Source organism: Pan paniscus, chromosome 12 (assembly GCF_029289425.2).
Source record: "Pan paniscus chromosome 12, NHGRI_mPanPan1-v2.0_pri, whole genome shotgun sequence".
NCBI lineage: Eukaryota > Metazoa > Chordata > Mammalia > Primates > Hominidae > Pan > Pan paniscus.
The window spans coordinates 101637758-101658263 of record NC_073261.2 but is presented as its reverse complement, the minus strand read 5'-3'; the positions used below and the strand labels follow the sequence as shown (position 1 = coordinate 101658263).

General features: G+C 50.8%; 1 protein-coding gene across 6 annotated transcripts in view; it reads right to left on the bottom strand.

Annotated features, from left to right (window-relative positions):
- Positions 1-20506, bottom strand: part of ADCY3 (adenylate cyclase 3) — a 101092-nt gene that overhangs the window by 48165 nt on the left and 32421 nt on the right. For all 6 annotated transcript variants that reach the window (XM_063595042.1, XM_063595040.1, XM_063595041.1 and 3 more), the window contains exon 3: positions 5086-5235. In XM_063595042.1, the coding sequence (XP_063451112.1) occupies positions 5086-5235 (150 nt within the window). The remainder of the gene's footprint in view (positions 1-5085; positions 5236-20506) is intronic.

Here is a 20506-nt window from a genome sequence, read left to right as displayed (position 1 = left end):
AAATGCTGGTGCCTTGATCTTGGACTTCCCGGCCTCTAGAACTGTAAGTAGTAAATTTCTGTTCTTTATAAATTACCCAGTTTCAGGTATTCTGTTGTAGCAGCACAAAACGGATGAAGACAGGTATCTTTCGAAAATGAAAGCAAAATAAGCACACTCCTAGGTAATCAGAAATGGAGAGAATTTGGTACCAAGAGATCAGCATAAAAGGTAATACTAAAGGGAATTCTTCAAGAAAATGAAGCAAAGAAATGGAGAAAGGAAGAGCAATTGAGAGGGCAAAACTGTGGGTAAATATAAGTAAAGAATATTAATAAGAATATTACATAAAATAATCACAATAAGGACTTGTGGGGTTTAAAATATGTTGAACTAAAACACATTACACTAATAAGCAGAAAGTGGGGGGCAGAGGCTTGTGAAATGAAGTTAAAAGGTTGTGAGGTCCTTGCATCGTGACTAAAGAGGTAAGTACTAATTTGGGGCAGATGCAAATATGACATAGTTGACATTATTTCATTTTTTAAAGATTTTGACAGATTTGGCAGAATATACATTATTCTCAAGTGCATCAAAACTGACCACATGCTAGGCCAAAAATCAAGTTCCAAGAAATTTCAAAGACTTGAAATTAGAGTATGTTCTCTGACCAGAATAAAGATAAACAACAACATAATTGTAAACAAATCCTCAAATGTTTAGAACTTAGTGCACTTCTACATTGCCCATGGATCAAAGGCATTTCAATGAAAATTAGTAAATATTTTAAATTAAACGACACTGAAAATATGGCATATTAAAACTTGTGAGATAAAGCTCAAACAATGTAATGAGTGAGATCTGTAGCATTAAATGCATGTTTTAGGAAAGAAAGGTTGAAAATCGGTCATCTAAAGTTCTATTTTGGCTGGACCTGGGGGCTCACGCCTGTAATCCCAACACTTTGGGAGGCCGAGGTTTTGAGACCAGCCTGACCAACGTGGTGAAACCCTGTCTTTACTACAAATACAAAAAATTAGCCGGGCGTGTTCCCAGCTACTCGGAGGCTGAGGCAAGAGGATACCTTGAACTCAGGAGGTAGAGGTTGCAGTGAGCCTAGATTGCACCACTGAACTCCAGCCTGGGTAACAGAGCAAGATTCAGTCTCCAAAAAACAACAATAAAGTTCCATTTTAAGAAGGTAAAAAAGGACACAAATTAAGCCCAAAGAAAAAAGATGCAATGACAAAGTTTAACTTAGAGATAAGAGGCTGGGCGCGGTGGCTCACGCCTGTAATCCCAGCACTTTGGGAGACTGAGGCAGGCAGATCACAAGGTCAGGAGATGGAGACCATCCTGACTAACATGGTGAAACCCCACCTCTACTAAAAAAAAAAAATACAAAAAAATTAGCCGGGCGTGGTGGCAGGCACCTGTAGTCCCAGCTACTCGGGAGGCTGAGGCTGGAGAATGGCGTGAACCCGGGAGGCAGAGCTTGCAGTGAGCCTAGATCGCGCCACTGCACTCCAGCCTAGGTGACAGAGCCAGACTCCGTCTCAAAATAAATAAATAAATCAGAGATAAGAAATGTACAAAGAAAGCAACAAAGATTAACGGTGGTCTGCTGAACAGGCTAAAACAATAAGCCTTAGGAAGACTGATTAAGAAAAATTTTAAAAAGGCACAAATTATCTTCGGTAATGAAAAAAAGGAACATCATTACACATTTCAGACAAAAGATAAAAAGAAAATATTAAGAATGTTATGCCAAAATTTTGAAAATTTGAATGGACATGTTTCTGGGGGAAAAAAACCTCTCTAAAACCTATATAAAAGGAAATATAAAATCTGAACAACCTTATTATCTATGATGGAAACAGAATCTTCCCCTAAAGAACACTCCAGGCCTATAGGACTTCTTCATTAGTGCCTTTTTTATTTTTATTTTTTTTATTTTTAAAGCCAGGGTCTCACTTTGTTGCCCAAGCTGGAGTGCAGTGGCACAATCATGGCTCACTGCAGCCTCAACCTCCTGGGCTCAAGCGATCCTCCCACCTCAGCCTCCCAAGTAGCTGGGACTACAGGCATGCACCACCACACTCAGCTAATTTTTAAATTTTTTGTAGAGATGGGGTCTTGCTTTGTTGCTCAGGCTGGTCTTGAACTCCTGGACCCAAGTGATCCTCCTGTCTCAATCTCCCAAAGTGCTGATATTACAGGCATAGCCACCTGCCTGGCCACACCTACAGGCCAGCCACATGCCTGGCCATGACTTCTAAATTTAAGGAATAACCCAAATTATCTTCAAACTATCAGGGGTTAGAAACTTCTCAAATTATTTAATGAGTTGGGCATAACCGTAATACCAAAACCTGTCAAGCACATGGAAAGGAAGGAAAATGGCAGGCAGGTTTCTCTCTTGAACAGAGACAGAAGACGTAAGGAGAATGTAGGTAAATGGAAACTCACAGGGGGCAGGATTCCATCCTTCCCAATGGTAACAGTGCTTTACCAATCCCAGTGGGATTCACATAGATTCCTCCTTACCCTTAAAACAATCTCTCAGCAGGTCACGGTGGCTCACGCCTGTAACCCCAGCACTTTGGGAAGCCGAGGCGGGTGGATCACCTGAGGTCAGGAGTTTTGAGACCAGCCTGGCCAACATGGTGAAACCCCGTCTCCACTAAAAATATTTTTTAAAAAAATTAGCCAGGTGTGGTGGCAGGTGCTTGTAATCCCAGCTACTTGGGAAGCTGAGGCAGGAGAATCACTTGAACCTGGGAGACGGAGGTTGCAGTGAGCTGAGATTGTGCCATTGCACTCTAGCCTGGGTGACAAGACCAAGACTCCGTGTCAAAAAAAAAAAAGAAAGAAAAAAAAAATCTCTCAAAGAAGGTTTTACATATGGGGATACTGAAGTCCAAAGAGGGGCAGCAACGAGCCCAAGGCCACACTCAGGACAGAGCCTGGCTAGACAAATTCATCCCACTTGGAGAATTCTAGGCTCCGGCTGTGTGCCCAGCTAGGCCTGAGGATGCACCTTACCCCTCAACTCCCCCCACACCTCTGCACCTCCCTTCCACCTAACCTGGACCTCTCCATCCTAGGGCCAATGTCTGCTCTGCCGCTGCAGCGTGGGCAGGCAATGCAGAGAAGCACCACTGTGGCCCGGGCAGGCTGCTAGCACCCTCAGGAGCCCTGGGGCACCCAGGGATGACCCTCTCTGCTGGTGCCCAAGCTCCCTGCACTGACCCTGCCCAGAGGAAGCATATGGCCCTGGGTGTTAGAAAGCAGGCCTCATGGCCCCGTGCACTCGGCCTACCTCTAAAAAAGCTCTATGGGTTACAAAGCACTTCTGGGTTTCTCATTTGACCCTCAAGAAACCTACAAGACAAATGTCAATACCTCCACTTTGCAGATGAGGAAAAGTGAGGCTCTGTAGGGTAGATAACTTATCTAAATTATCTACACGAGAACAGCCCCAGGGTGAAACACAGGGCCTTCCTCATCACACCAGGGGGCCTCCACAAGATGGTTCAGTGTGAGTTAAGATGTCCTAGATTGTACAATATGAGACAGACAAGATCAATGCAGACAGACATGCTGAAAACTGCGCAAATGTTATATAAAAAGAATGCTCGCCTAGCTAGGCGGTGACACATGCATTTTTTTTTTTTTTTTTTTAGTGCAGAGAACCCAGAGGGATGCCGCCACAGTGCGAGATCAGATACAAACAAGAAATGAGACAGTATTAAAAAAAAACAGAGTTGAAGAATGCCTTTCAAGGGGCTTTACAAGCCAGGAAAGGAGGATTCTTTAAATATACACAGGCCACAGCAACTCCTCAATAACCACAGGTCACAGGGCCCAGGGGAAGGGGCGAATATGATGGGCTACTAAGCCTGGACCTTTGTCACAATGGCAGCCAGGGAAAATCCCCTCCTATGGGGGCCTTCTGTAAGGAATGAGATTGGTAAACGGGGAGGAAGAAAACATCCCCAGGACAGTGGAATCGGAGGCCCATCAGCTAAATGACTTAGTGTGTGCCTCGGAACAGCACTGTCTAGAGAATGTGAGTGAGGCCCGATGGTGGGGCTCCTGCAAGCCAAGGGCTCCGGAGTGGCCCCCGAAACCAAGGCCCTGTCCACCCGAGTGGCAGCATCTATGAAAACAGCAATTTCAGTGAATCAGGAGCACACAGAACCTCCTGAACACAAATGACATGGTTCCCAGAGCAGAGAATCATAGTGTCAACCTATTGAGTTTGTTTTTGAAGGGGAAATAACCCTATGGATAACAGGAAATTGGTGGGTGTAATTTCTGGAGACCTTCAAAAAGCATGTGAGATTAATCCAGGCCAAAACTATGTAAAAGCCTGAGTGACATGAGAACTGGGAGGACGGTGCGGCCATGGAAGAGACTGGAGGAAAGCCAGGAAACCGAGGCAGGGACAGCCAGGCCTCTCTCCAGATGGAGAATGTAAACAAGGGCATCCCCGGGGAACAGGCTGGTTTTCCTTCTTCAGCAGTGACCTCAGATGGGAAGGTAAGGGAGGGAGGAGCTCCCCTGAGTGGGGGTGTGAGGCTGACACACTTCACCCAGCAGGTCCCTGAGGCCGCAGGATGGGTCAAGGCCCCACCCACGGCATGAGCAGGTGCACAGGGTGGATCTGCGGTTGGACCAGCAAGAGTGGTGGTGGAGGCGTGACATGAAGGAATGCCCGTGATGCCCCTGACCCTGACCTTGGTCCTGAGAAGGTCATCTGAGAAAGGAATGCAGGAAGTCATAGCTGGCTGCTTGGGCAATGCATTTCTTGAAAGGGAAAAGTTTTACATTACAGAAACAAAACAAAGAGCAGGAAGGCAGAAGAGGAGAGATCTGGGTCAAGCAGAAGCAGATTTAGGAGTGAGAGGCTCCCTGAAGCTCAGAAGCTGCCCTCTAATGGTGAGGAGCCCAGAAGACAAAGTTCAGAAGCAAACACCTGAACAGGGTGGATGAACGCCAAGCCCCACGGAGCCAGGGGCTGCCGCTCTGGTTCCTCTCCCTCTGACAAGGCCACAGTCCCTGAGCCCAAGCTCCAGGCCCGAGGCCTCCCGAGAGCCTCACCTGCTGCTGGCTCTGCTCTTCCAGGTTCATCTTCACCTCCAGCGACTGGCGGGCCTCCAGGAAGGCCTTGCGGTGCTTGCGGTCAGCCATGTAGTAGGACATGATGCCCACAGCGATGGCGCACAGGTAGAGGAAGACGTTGGCCAGGATCTGCACCCCAAGGAAGAAGAGAGAAAAGGCCAGGGGTGAAGGCACGTCTTCAGAAAAGGGGATGGAGGAGGTGGGGTGGGTGGTGACCAAAATCAAACCTCAAGTTGCCCAATGTCCAGGGAGGGGCCCAGCACAGCCTTGGACCCCAGAGCCTCAGACACCACCACATGTACCACGGATGGGTGGTCCACCCAGGGGCATGGCTCAAGGCCTGAAAGGCTCAAGGGTTCCAGGAGGGGCAGGGTGCAGGCGTTCAAGCCTGGCTGAGGGGCTGTGGATCCCCCCTCCAGCTTCCCGACAAAGCAAGGCTGGCCCGTCCCTCCACCTGTGATGCCTGAGCAGACCCTCTGCCACCCATTCATTCCTTCACGCATTTGCTCAAGCAGCACTCACTCAGGTGCTCTGCCAATTTGTTGGGAAGGAGGGTGCACAAATCCCAGGTCCCACTGAGCAGGACTGTGTAATCCTAAAAGCTCAGATGGTTTGGGATGCAGCAGGACCCCTGAAGAGGTCCCAGGCTGATTCGGTAGTCACAATGTTTACCTTACACATGTGTCATAGGTTTCTAGTTTTCTGGGATTCACAGGTATCCTCTCAGCTAACCCCACCTGCCAGCAGGTGAGGGGTGCCCAGTACCAATACTCAGGTCTCAAGCTATTGTGGGGGTGTCCTGGGACTTGAGGTCTCCCCCACTGCCTGCAAGGTCAGTACCCCGGCTCAAAGGGCTTCTGAGGCATCAAGTGCCTATTCCCCATCCCTGGCACCCTGAAGATGCCCCAGGTGTCCTGGCCCACTTCCATAGGCTGTAGGGACTGCAGATCTGATGGTCTCCTGCTGGGGTAACCTTGGATACAGATCTGAACATCCCAACCCTGCCTGGCGGCCAGGCCTGGCTGCTGCTACTCCAATCTTTGGCCATGCCTGGGCCCCAACATGGCTGGACCAAGTGCTAATCCTTCCTCCTCCTCCAAGACCACTGGCCTCAGTAAGCCTTTTCAAGCAAGGCCTCTTTCCTGGTCTGGCTCCTCCAGCTTCCCTGGCGCCAGCTCCATGCCCTTCCCCCGAGGCTGTGGCCACCCTCCCAGCCCTGGTTCCCCGACGCCTCGCCTGCTAGGTGTGGTTTCTCGGAACCGAGTTTGGAGTTGAGAAATGAGATGGGAAGAGAAGCGGAATAATTTCTCAATTTCTGGCCCTCAGGGGATAAAAGATTGGCCTCAGAGTAGAATGTATTCTGTGGTAGGTGAAAAAGGCAAGGAAGTCAATTCTTTATTTTTAAACAAGATGGTCTAACAGACAACAAGGGAGGCTGGTTCTCACATGAATTTTCTGGGTTCTCTTGGTTATCCCATATCTCCTGAACTGTGTTGTGTTTCATCAGAGCTGATCAACACTTGCCCTGAGGATCAACCACCACCACACCCGGCAGAATGTTCCTGCAGCCTCTGTGGCACTCAACAAGGGCCCGCTGCATCACGAATCAGGTCAGGCGAGTCTCAGTGCTGGTCAGCAAGTCACCGGGTATAGATTCCCAAGCTCTGCTGGCGTCTGGTTCCAGCTTGTAATGACCTGTTGACCTCTTGGGTCTGAGCAGCCCCAGTCGCCTACCCCGTTTGTGGGGCAAGTCTGTTGGGGCAGGACAACCCACCCCTGTCTGAGTGGTCAGTGCCATATGGCCTCAGGCCACCCAGTCAACACCTCAATGGCCAGGCTTATTGGGGCCAGAAGGGAACTGTGAGTGCAGGTTGGGAAGGGGAGGCCTCTGTGACTTGGGGGAGGCTCCGGGACTGGAGCCAGCCTGACTCTCTGGCCAACCTGGGAGCTGGCCACCTCTCCTTCCCTCCAGCCTCCTTCCCGGCTGGGCCTCTGTGGGCCAGGTCTTCTTCTGGCCTTGCTTTTCCCCTTGGAAGTGAGGCGGACAAAGACCAGACAGTGTCAGGGCTGGAGGGAGCTTTGAGGGGAGCTGATTCTCAGCTCACCGGTGAAACTGGAGCTCAGAGTAGTGGTTGGACCTGGAAAATTGCCCAGCCGGTGAGGGGCAGGGTCAGAGTCCAAGGTTCCCCCCGAATTTATGTCCCCATATTGTATGTACCTACAAGTGCAGTGAAAAAGCAGATTTTATTTTTAAAAACTTGCAGATCAATGAAAGAAATACTGTCCTACATAGGAGGTCACCAGGCATGAGCCAAGCCTGACCCTGCTTCCAGCCTGGGGTCATAATCTTTGGGTGATTGGTGTGAAGTTTTTCTGAGACAGTTGTTCTGGTGGGCTGCACAGCAGGTCTTAGGTAGACAACCGAGGGGGTAATGACAGTAACTCCTTGCACAAGCTCAGTGCTGCTCACTCGATAGAGCCTGTCCCATCTGTCCCTATGAGATGGCCAGGCAAGGCTGTCCACACCTACCAGGGAACTCCCTCCCTGCCTGCCAGTGAGCTCACTGATTCTAGAAAATTCTGTGAATGCCAGGTCTTGGGTTTCCTAGAGCACCCCCAATTCTCTCAACTTGCCTCAACTGAGGAGGAGGACCCCCTGGGGCGCTGCCCCCTGTTCCATCCCTATGGTCCCTCTCTCCCACAAAGTCGTGGCTACAAGGCCTGCAGGGAGCTTGGCAACCCCCAACCTCCCCCACCCCACCCCCCGTGGGTGTAGCTGATGGGAGGCTCAGCCACAACCCTACAGGCCAACTCACAGCCTCCAGGGCCAGGCCACAAATCCCACTGGGTGATGCTGCCAAGCCCAGAAAACCTCAAGGCAGAAGCAGGAGCCAGCTTTGAGAGAGAAGATTCCAGAGTGAGCCGCAGGAGCTGCGCTTGTGGTCGGAGAGGCTCCCGACAGGGTCACCTGGGAAGATGGCAGCACCCTGGGGTGCTCACGCAGCAGGCGGGAGGCGAAGGTGGCAGCAGTGCTCCCAGGCAACACTGACGTGCAGCCTGGGTGGGGAGTCCCCCTCCCGGCCTCAGTTTCCTCACCTGTATCCTCACCTCAGCATCACAACATTAAGTCCTAGACACAAGCACGCACTTTATCAGCCTCATCTCCTCTAACTTTACAACCAGTGCTGAGGCAGGTGATGTCACTTTGGTTTTACAGAAGGAATTGAGATTAAATTAAACAAGGTGTTAAAACTAGAGGGTGAGATCTCCTCCGGCATTCAAATCTCATTATTCTATGGTTCAAAACCCCTCCCTAAAGCACTCCTCAACTTATTTACATATTTCACAACCCCATCTTTTCCCAGAAAGGAGTGTGGACTTCTTTTTTGCCGGGGGGGTGAGGTGGCGGTGGTGCAGATAGAGACAGGGTCTCACTCTGTTGCCCAGGCTGCACTGCAGTGGCACATTCAGGGCTCACCACAGCCTCAAACTCCTGAGCTCAAGCGAACCTCCCACCTCAGCCTCTTGAGTAGCTGGGATGACAGGCGCACATCACTTGTCCCAGCTAATTTTATTCTTTGTAGAGATGGGGTCTTGCTATATTGCCCAGGCTAGTCTTGAACTCCTGGGCTCAGGTGATCCTCCTGCCTCAGTTGCCCAAACAATGGGACTACAGGCGTGAGCCACCATACCTGGCCTAGAGATTTTTAAAACTGAAATTTAGATAGTCACAAAGATACTAGCCCTATAGCACTTAGGTGTGAGCTGCACGCATTTTAAATCTGAAACAATACTTGCAGATTTTCCACAGCCTCCATACACAGCGGTGGCCATTATCGTTTCCACGGCTTCCATACACAGTGGTGGCCATTATCTCTAAGCTAATAAGATTCAGAAATTTCCTGTTTCATATTCACAAATGTGTATCTCACTTAGCAAAATGAATGTGCCCCTCAAAATATGTCTGTAAAAAGTAAGTTTCACTCCTTCAGCAGTGAGCACGGCACTGAGCTGGCCCTAGGAGGGATGGTGGCGTGACATCGTCCCTGTCCCCAGGGCCAGGCAGGTGTGGCCGCAGGAAGGACTTGATGTTGGGTAAGCAGGGCAGCTGCCGTTCCTCTAAAACGCATCCCTCAGGATCGCCTCTCATTACAGGTGAAGAACTGAAGACCCAGGAAAAAATTCTGCCTCTGGGGAAAACTTGAACCCTAGTGAGAATCTGAAATAGGTCTTTCATGTCACCATGACACATGGGTTTCTCTGCACCAGGCCTTGAGCTCTGCTGATCTGGGATTAATTTTCCGGTGCTCCCACTCCAAGGTACGAGTGAGAAGTGACCTTCCTTTTTAGAACTCTTCTCCCTCCAGGGTGGCCTTCCCCACACCCACCACTTTGCAAACCCCTCATCCCATTCTACCCAACCCGGCCCACTTGGCAGGCTCCCGTCCACCTGGGAGCCCTGCAGAGACCTCCCATCTGCTCCATCACCTGTACTGCTGCACCCAAGGCAGCCCCTCCTCCTCCCCCATGTCCCCCACACATGGCCCTGCCACTGTGTGCGGGAAGGTGGGCACTGTCCTCACATCTGTGTCCTCAGCCCATCCTGGCCCCATCCAGCCCTAGGTGCCCAGGAAGCCTCATGCTGTTGGGTGGCACAGATGTGGGTTACGACTCTACACTCACAGACTCACCACCCACCCCTCCCCCCTTCAGCCTCTGGTCAGCAGGCGAGCGGAGCAGAAGCCATCAGTAAACATGACCTTCTGGCCCTAGATCCTTCCTGGGACCCAGCTTTGCTGCTTCTAGCCTTCCAGTGAGCACCCCCTATCTACCCCTATCTACCCCAATCCACCCCCGCCTGAAGAACAAAGAGGAACGAGGCTCGGTCACTCCCCTGAGGACAGCGGACAGGGTACATTTTGGGAGTGATCTAGAACATCAGACAGAGCAGACCAAGAGGCAGGAAGAGAGGTGTGAACAGTTGGGGAGATCACATCCAATCAGGGTGATGCTGAGGATGGCTTCACGAAGACGTGAGCATTAAAGAAAGATGGGGGGTCTCTCTGAAACACGAAGACCAGCTCAAACACCACACTGGGTGAGTGGCACACAGGAGACTCCTCCCTCTCTGGAATCATGAAGAGCAACTTATTCCCAGGGCTCCTGCTCAAAGTGTTCTGCACACACGGGCACCATCTGACCACCAGACAGAGAGGGAAGAGGTTCCTTGGCCTGGGGCGAGACAGCTGGCGCTCGAAGCCTTACTCCTGGGCCCAAGGGCAACAGCTGTACCTGGGAGCTGACTGCACTGCCCAGTCCCGGGTCCTGGGGTGACTCACCAAACCCATGAGGTTGAGAAGCCTGCTCTGGACACCACCAAAGTCACCTCTTCTTGCCCCATGGTCTCCTTCAGACTGCACAGCACGATCAGGCTCTGTGGTGACAGAGGTGCGCAGCCCCTGGGGTCTCTATTTGTAGATCTTTTTACAAGTTTTCTTAATCCTAAAGTTTTCCTGGAAATAACTTATTTCAAAAGAATTGTTCTGCTTTTTTAAAATATACAACATTTTTAGAATAATAAAATGCATCTCCCAAAAGGATAAACACTTGGACTAAAGTGTCATCTAACCCATGACAGCCTGATAAAGTGTTTCTAATATCCCGGCTCAGAACGCAGCCATGAGAACATTCCTTTACAAAATCCTCCCTCCTGGAAGTTTACGCATCGCAAGATCCTTCACGTTTGCTAACAACCCGTAGGGAAATGGGGCTGCTCTAAGTGGGACTGTCAAGTGGAAGTCACCCCATTGGAGGTGGTTTGGTGGCTCTCTTGCCCAAACCAATCTCTTCCTATAAGCTCATTCCAGCCTGAAGGTTCCAGAACACTCTGGAACTGTGGAGAAGAAGCTGAGCAAGAGAAAGCTGCTCAGGGTGCAGTGTCCGTGTCGCCCACAGAGACCTATGACGTTCTGTGGCTGGAGGCCAGCCGCACGGGAACCTCGTCATTAAAACTTACTCAGATGCTTTGGGAAAAAGTCTCCTAGCAGCCATGGGGCAGGAAGGAGGAGGGGAGGTGGCCCCTCCAAAGGCAACCAGCCTTCTCCCACCCAAGGAGGCCCAGCCAGAGCCTGTGAGGCCGCCACTCAGCACAGATGGGTCCCACTTCTGGGGCCACTCTCGCTGCAGACCCCTGTAGAGGCTGCTGCAGTGGCTCCTTAAGTCCCTATGAAATGTCCCTACCCCTCAGAGGCCTTCCCTGCCCACCCCTACTCATTCTCCAGTCCTGCTTTGAGGCCCAGCACAGAATGTTCTGCACTTGCCCTTCTCTGTCCTCACTCCTTCGCCTCGTCGCCTGGAAAGCAAACTCCATGCAGCCGGGACACGGGTTGTTTCCCTGCTGGCTCCCCGGCACCCGGGACTGGCACACAGAAAGCCATAGGCAACAACTGGCAGATGGAGGGGCGGGAAGAGGTCAGGCCTCGCAGTCACATAGACCTGCACACGGCTGCCCGTAGGCTGTGTGCCCTGGAGCAAGTCGCCTGCCTCTCTGACATGGCTCCTCACCCTTGCAGTAACCCCACAGGCTGTTCCAGTAAGACTGAAAGACTGGGCCAGGCGCGGTGGCTCATGCCTGTAATCCCAGCACTTTGGGAGGCCGATGTGGGCAGATCACGAGGTCAGGAAATCGAGACCATCCTGGCTAACACGGTGAAATCCCGTCTCTACTAAAAAAAATGCAAAAAGTTAGCCAGGCGTGGTGGGCAGGAGGCTGAGGCAGGAGAACGGCATGAACCCGGGAGGTGGAGCTTGCAGTGAGCCGAGATTGCGCCACTGCACTGCAGCCTGGGCGACAGAGCGAGACTCTGTCTCAAAAAAAAAAAAAAAAAAAAGACTGAAAGACTGCACATACCTCACACAGGGCTTGGCACAAAATACCCCTTTCATGACTTTTTCTTTGCTTCCATTGAAGGCAAATTAGTAACTAATAATAACACTTTGAGGACGTTTTACAAGAACCTTCATGTTCATCATTCTATTTGTTTCTCACAACAAGAGGAGGCAGGGCAGAGTTTTCTTATTCTCATTTTGCAAGAGACTTAAAGTCAGAGAAATAAGCTTCCGAGCCCCTAGTCTCCCAGCAGCACTGAGACCGAAACCCAGACCCCCTTACCCTGGGGCCAGGGCTCCCCTCCCTCAATACGATCACCTTAGCTGAACTGTGATGGGTGTCTGCCAAGGCGGGGCTACAGCCGCGGCACAGGGGGCTCCCCAAGAGCTAAGGATCCAGTTAGGACCTGGAACATCTGGGCAGGTGGGAAGGAGGAGTCATAAGGTCTGCAGACAGTGAGTGACTCTCCCATGCTGCCTTGGGCAAATTCTAAGCATCGCTGCACCAAGAGAGACTCTGGGATCTCCAATAAATGCAACCTTAATCAATACAACACGAGGCTCAAGCCTGGGGTGCTGCTGCCATGCCCTTCCGAGCTGGGTATCTGCCAAGTTTCCACCATGTGCCTCAAAACAAAGGGGCCTCCAGAAGCTTTCTGCTTATAACTTGTGCGTGCCTTTGGTAAGAGATGTTCAAAGTCTACCCTCTTCCAAAACAAAGAGGACTTCCAGAATAGGCATCCAGCCCATCTGACATGTTAGGCAAGGTCCCTCATGATCTGCCAGGCAGCTAGAGCAGCTTCTCAGGTTGCGCACTGCCAGGGGTGCCACTACACAGATCTGTCGTGATGGCTTCCCCAGACACGGAACATGGCGGCCTTGGCCCCAGGCTCTACTGTCTTGACTCTGGTTGCTCCTCAACAGGCTCCCCTCCCTCCAATCACAATGGGCCTCTCTCCAGTCCTCCCTATAAGATGTGCTATTTCAGGGATCCAAGGTTCCAACCAAAACAGCCTGCCTCTGCTGCCTGTGGAGGTCCACATGTTATGACGAGTCTGTGACCTTACCCTTGTCAAGCTCTTAGCAGAAATAATATTTCAAACGTAAGCATATCAGAGCTCAAAAGAGAATAAAAATGGTAGAAAGTGACTAGGTAGCTGCTTTAGATGAGGTCTGAGGAAGACAGCTGGCCCTAGTTCTTCACTCCCCCGCAAAAGCATCACACAGCCACATCCTTGCAGAGTATAAAGTCTCCTTCCAGCTGGGCATGGTGGCTCACGCCTGTAATCTCAGCACTTTGGGAGGCCAAGGCGGGTGGATCACCTGAGGTCAGGAGTTCGAGACCAGCCTGGCCAACGTGGCAAAACCCATCTCTACTAAAAGTACAAAAATTAGCTGGGTGTGGTGGCAGGCACCTGTAATCCCAGCTACTCGGGAGGCTGAGGCAGGAGAATCGCTTGAACCCGGGAGGCGGAGGTTGCAGTGAGCTAAGATAGCACCACTGCACTCCAGCCTGGGCAATAGAGTGAGACTCCACCTCAAAAAAAAAAAAAAAAAAAAAAAGTCTCCTTCCTTCCTGCTGGCTTTGACCATGTGATTTGCTTTGGCCAAAAAGATGTCAGCATCTGTAACAGCAGCACATTCTGAAATGCCCGTGAGGGCTGGCTTTTCGTTTTGTGCTTCTCCCATCACCAGAACACCACACACTAAGAAGCTCGCTGGTACAACAGAACAAGAAACTGATACAGCAGAACTGATCCCAAGCTGCAGCTTAGAGCCAAAGCCATCCGAGCCCAGCCCAGATCAGCCCCACCCCAGCCAACCCACAGATGTGCGAGTGAGGAATGCGTGGCATGAGCCACCGAGTTCTGGGCTGTTATGCAGCATTAGGTGAAAACAGCTGGCACCGACGTTAGGACAGGTCTCTTGGAAGCAGTGTCATTTCAACTGAGAAGTGAATGCCAAGCAAGATCCAGCCACGGGAGAGGCCGGAAGGAAGGGCATTCTGGGTGGAGAAGACACTAGCAGTGCAAAGGAGACCCACCTACAGCATGAGGCACAGCCTTCCCTCAGTGCAGCTCCTGATGCGTCTGTGTGTATCTCCCAAGAGGATGCAGTAAGTACCTGAGATCACGGGTGTCACTTACATTTGTAGCCCCAGGGCCTTGCACAGCTATTGGCACATAGCAAACGTGAGCTGTATGAACAGCTACAGTGGTAAAAAGAAGCTGAAAGAACAGTTCATTCTCCACTGAAGTGTTCCCCCTTGATAAGGGAGCCAAAATGAAGATAAACAGAGAAGTGGTTCTCAACCACAGGTGATCAGCCCACCACCGAGGCCATTCCGCAGTGTGTCTGGAGACATTTTTGACAGTCATGACTAGGAGAGCGGGTGCTACTGGCCTCTAGTGGGTGGAGGCCAGGGATGCTGCTGAACATCCTACAGTGCACAGGGCAGCCCCCATCACAAAGAACCATCCAGCCCCAAATGTCAACGGAGCCAACGTCAAGAAACCCTGGCCTGGAACAACGCCTTCTTCCTTTTTGATTCCTGAGTGTTCACAATGAACTTTTTCTTGACCTTTTCTACCAGAGAACAATGAACTCTGAAGCAATGGTGTGAACAAGTAGATTTATTTTTATGTCAATTGTAGAGTTTGTGGGCTAAGAGGAGAATGCTCCTGATACTTACTGAACATAAAGACACAACAGCCTGATCAATGCACCCACCCAGAAGGCCCACGTTTCAGGGGTGTAGATGGTCAAAACCAGAGAAGGCCATCTGGTCAACCTCCCCATTTCCATGCAAGAACGGACAGCTCAAATGTAGCATCTTATCCTATCCCAGGGATTACTCACTTGGACTAGGCTTTGGAGGAGTTGGTGAGCCCTTAAAGTAGGGCAGAAATCACACTTTGCCTGTCTCTGGGAAGCAAGTCCATTGCTCTTGTCAGATTCTCCTAAGGATCTGTTACCCCAGATGACTGAGAACCACAAAACTCCTCAAAAGCTCCCACTGCTCTTGCTGCTTCACTAGACACACAAACATCTGCTCACAGCATTTCCTGTCTTCTCTTATTGGTGTGACCTCATTATTTAGTCACCTTGGTCTCTTTCTCCAGGCCACATAATTCCAATTCTATTTAAAGAAGTCCATTTTAAAGCCGAATCATGTTTGGTCTCAGGTCTTTTTAAAAAGTGGTCAGTTCAACTCTATTGAGTACTCTGGTGAGTGGCGGACCCCATACTGGGCCCTGGAGATTATAAAATTACCTCAAGGAGCTAACTCTACTGGCAGTGAAGAAGCTAGTAGTGGCCGGGCACCGTGGCTCACGCCTGTAATCCCAGCACTTTGGGAGGCCGAGGCGGGTGGATCGCCTGAGGTCAGGAGTTCGAGACCAGCCTGGGCAACTTGGTGAAACCCCATCTCTACTAAAAATACAAAAATTAGCTGGGTATATGGTGGCACATGCCCGTAGTCCCAGTTATTTGGGAGGCTGAGGCACAAGAACTGCTTGAGCCCGGGAGGCAGAGGTTGCAGTGAGCCGAGATCACACCACTGCACTCCAGCCTGGATGATGGAGTGAGACTCTGTCTCAAAAAAAGGGCCAGGCGCGGTGGCTCAAGCCTGTAATCCCAACACGTTGGGAGGCAGAGGCGGGCAGATCACGAGGTCAGGAGTTCAAGACTAGCCTGGCCAATATAGTGAAACCCCGTCTCTACTAAAAATACAAAAATTAGCTGGGCATGGTGGCGGGCACCTGTAGTCCCAGCTACTTGGGAGGCTGAGGCAGGAGAATCGCTTGAACCCGGGAGTTGGAGGTTGCAGTGAGCTGAGATCTCACCACTGCCCTCCAGCCTGGGCGACACAGACAGACTCTGTCTCAAAAAAAAATAAAAAAAGAAGCTAGCAGTGAACAGAGGATGAGCAGCTCGATTCTGAGGGAGAGGGGAGAAGTCAGCAAAGGCCCCCATGAGGAAGGAAAGCTTGGGCTGGCCACACTCAGTTGGAGTTTTCACACGTTCTGAAAACACAGAGCTTTCACATATATTTAAGCATATAGATTCTGGATGATAAAGAAAATTGAAACCAATTTCTAACTGACGGCCAATACTAAGTGAGGCAGGAACGAAAGGGCTCCATGCTTTTGCTCATGCTTTCTTACCTATAAGCAATACTGGGTACATTTATTACACAGATCACTTGACTTTCTGAAACTAGATGAACTTGAAAACAAATGTACCAGCTCGGAGGAAGACAAGTGTATAATCTGGAGACAGAAGATATTTAGGAATCCAGATAGATCATCACACAAACTTAAAATGTAAAAACTTGAAGGGAACAGATCACTGATGACACAAAAACACCAAGCCCTTATTCTCTTGTGTTTGTGGCCACGGAACACAGCAAACTCTTTGGATTCTAAAACTTCCTACCTTTCAATTCAGAAAATGACATTTTGAGAGTAAAACTTTTTGCACACCGTCTGCAACAAAAACCCACATCATCTGCTCTCCTGAATCACAGCTTTCTCCTGGGGATTTGATACATCTTTTTTCTCCCCTTTAGTCCTTCTAGGGGTTTCTCAGCAATTCCCTCTTCCCTACAGCCTCTCACAGCCTTCCCAGGGACATTTGGCATTTTTTTTTTTCCAGTCACTGGTTCTGATGCAACCCTTCTGGCGTTGTTCCTGAATTGCTGTTTTTCCAGTTCAGTGTTTCTGGGCCAGGTGCACCAGCGTCCCAAAAGGAGCTGGTTAAAATGGGAGATTCCAGGGTCCTAGCCCACAGAATCCCTGGTATCTGCATCTGTGCCCTCCTCCAGGTGATTCTCTTCTACAGAATCACTGTTCAAGGTGGAGTAGTAGATATGAAAACAAGGCAAAGAGCTTCCAGCCTTCCTGGGTCTGTAAACCAAACTCTCATGCTGCTGCCTTAGGCCATCTTCCTATGCCTATCCCCTATTTTTCTTCTATGCATTTATTGTCTTTATTTTCTAATAATCTTTTTTTTTTTTTTTTTTTTGAGACGGAGTCTCACCCTGTCGCCCAGGCTGAAGTGCAGTGGTGCAATCTCAGCTCACTGCAACTTCCGCCTCCCAGGTTCAAGCAATTCTTCTGCCTCAGCCTCCCGAGTATCTGGGATTTACAGGTGCCCGCCACCACGCCCAGCTAATTTTTGTATTTTTAGTAGAGACAGGGTTTTGCCACGTTGGCCTGGCTGGTCTTGAACTCCTGACCTCAAGTGATCTACCCGCCTCGGCCTCCCAAAGTGCTGGGATTACAGGTGTGAGCCACAGCGCCCAGCCCTCATTTTCTAACAGTCTTCTGACCCCTGGTTCACCCTCACCCTGAGTTAGGTGCCCTTTTACCATCTTTTTCCCTTCTGACCAGCATGTCTCCCACACATTCAAAGCTCCATCCACGGCGGTGCTTTCCATCTGTTGATGCTGCTTCATGTCTCCTTCGTTTAATTCAGTTCCCTGGTTTTCAATTCAGATTTAAAGTCCTTTCCAATTTTCCTTCTTCTTGTCCTGAGAGACTCTGGACCATGGCAGGTCATGGACCAGGCCTCTCAATGCACTCTCTTAGTCACATGACAGAGACTTCCAAATTCCAAAATTCAAGTTCAAGGCCCTGGTGAACCATCACCTCTCCTAAATTCCAGTTCCTCAGCCTCCACTGTCTTGATGAGCACCACCTGCAGGTGCTCACTTCACCCTCACTCAGCAGATCCCAACTTTGGCTGTGCCTTAGAATCACCTGGGGAGTTATGCCCAGGCAGAGTCCACAAAAGTGGAACCAGAGGCCCAGACACTGGTATTGCTGAAAAGTTTCCAGGAGACCTTACGGCGGGACCAGGAGTGGAAAACGCTAAAGTCAATGTGAACACCCAAGCTTGTCATGGTCTCCCCTAACCAGCCCTGATCCACAGGTCTCACTTCTGCCAACAGTACACCCCAGCTAGGAACACAGCACCCAATATGGCGCAGGTCCTCAGTAACATTGGCTGAACGCCTGAACCAGCGCCAGCCTGCTCTCTCTCACTGAGCTCCTTTCTGTGCCTCCAGCAGGTCCTTCATCCAAGCTGGTCTTTCCAGGTAAAAGCCTCTGGGTCTCCTTTTTCCTCACTCTTGCTGCCACCACCTGGCTCACACCCTTACCTCCCACAGGGCTGGGGACAGACTCATCTCCCTGGTCCTGCCAATCCACCCTGGAACACATTAATCTTCCAAAATAATATTTTTGCAAGTACCACCTTCTGCTCAAAACACCTCAATAGCTGCCAATTGTCCAAGAGTTCAAAATCTTCATTCTGGCATTCAGGGTCCTATATACTCTGGGCTTTACCATGAACTTGAATCTAAACCCCGCCCCCACAGCTGCCTGAGGTAAACCATCTGCTTTAGCCAAGCTGACGTCCTCAGCATGTCACCAACTGGCCTCCTGACCTCGGCACATGCTGCAGCCCCTATTTTGAGAGCTCTTAAACTTCCCCACGAAAGTGCCTGGGGAGGAAGCTTCTCATTTTACTTGCTAATATATGTGGATCCTGCATTCTATTCAATAATATCCATGTTTGTATTTGTATTTTTAAGCGTTTAAAAATATTTGCCAAACAGATGTCTCCACCTGTTTCAGTGTAAGCGCCACTAGGGCAGGGACGACATCTGTCCCAGTCCCCACTGTGTTCCCAGCACTCAGTAGCACCCAGCACGCTGTCTGCTGGGTGAAGGAATGAATACATGGAGGACGCAGGAAGAAAGGAAATGCCAACTCCACGGTCATCCTGTGGCTTCACATGCGCCAAAGCAAACACAACCCTGCACCCCCAATGTGGGAAGCACGCACTTAGAACGCCCCTCCCCACCTGGCCGCCTTCCGCCTCCCCCTCGAAATCTAGCTGAACCCCGCCTCCTCCATCGAGCCCACCTGAGCCTCCTTGCGCTACATCGTGTTTAGCAAACACGCCTCACCTCCACCCAGACCTTGCAAAGGGCCAGGTGGGAAGATAAACCTCCCTAAGATCTTCCCACAAGACCTGGGCACAGAACCCAGTCACCTCACTCTGCCCTCCTGCTTCGCCTTGACACAGAAACTCTGAAGCTCAGGGTCATGACCACCAGGAGCGAAGGGAGAAGACCCCCGCCCCGAGATGGGTGTGAGCTGCGCTGCCAGGCCAGTTCTCGCCACTCATCATCCAGCTCCCAGCAGCGCAAAGGCTCTGCTCTCCTTAGAAACCAGAGCTGGTTCCAGGCGATGCCCACGGACTCACTGCTCTCACTCACTCGGATGAGCCTGCCCTGGGGAGGGGAAGGGGGAAGCCCAGCTGGCAAGGAGGCTGCCATGTGCCCTGAGTGGGTGAGGTTAGCTGCTGCACAAGGCAAGCCGGTCCCTGGGGCTCTGCTAGGCAGATGCTGGGCCTGGCTGGCACAAAGGGGTGCAAATCACCAACTCGAGAGTCCCCCACAAGTGACACCCCGTGGCTCACTCTTGGTCTTAACTTCTCCCAAGCAGCCCCAGCTTTCTTCCTGTATTAGTCCGTTTTTGTACTGCTATAAAGAACTGCCTGTGACCAGGCAATCTATAAAGGAAAGAGGTTTAACTGACTCACAGTTCAGCATGGCTGGGAAGGCCTCAGGAAATTTACAATCATGGCGAAAGGGTCACAAAACACCTCCTTCACAAAGCAGCAGGAAGACGTGCCGAGCGAAAGGGGAAGAGCCCCCTATAATACCATTGGATCTTGTGAGAACTCACTCACTATCACGAGAACAGCATGGGGGAAACCACCCCATGATTCAACTACCTCCACCTGGTCTCTCCCTTGACACGTAGGGATGATGGAGATTACAATTCAAGATGAGATTTGGGTGGGGACGCAAAGCCTAACCGTATCACTTACTCTCTCTAGCCTTCCACCTGCGAGCTCCACGGCTCCTTTCCCTCGGAGACCAGGCCAGCCACTGCACCTGGGGGGATTTTCACAGCCTAGGAACACTCGGGGCTGCCAAGAGGTCGAAAACCAGGCCAAGTCCCGAGGGGTTCACCGGCATCATGCAGCGATAGCCGTGATGGCTCCTGAGGGTGCCTGGTTCCCCCGGCATCTGGCTCTGTGGGCCCCCATGACCACATGTCCCAGCCCACTCCCCCCCGACACACACACCTCCTCTCGGTGAGGCCAACACTCGGGGCAGGAAAGCATGGCGGTGAGGAATGCAGCTCCAAACTCAGGCTGGAGTGGAATTTCATCTCCATGATGGGCCTGGGCCTTGGAAGTTGCCACACTTTAAACTCGCTGCCTCCCCTGCGAAATGCAAATAACCACAGGCCCATCTCAGGGTGGGTTGGAGACTCCTCTACGATGTGTGTAAAGAGCCCAGCATCAGACTGTGCCAGATACACAATACATCTAAGTGTTACCTATTATTGTTAGGCATATTATAAATTCCCAAGGTTACTCCTGAATTTATTCCCAATTCTCCAGCTTTCTGAGTCTGCTTGAGTGAGTC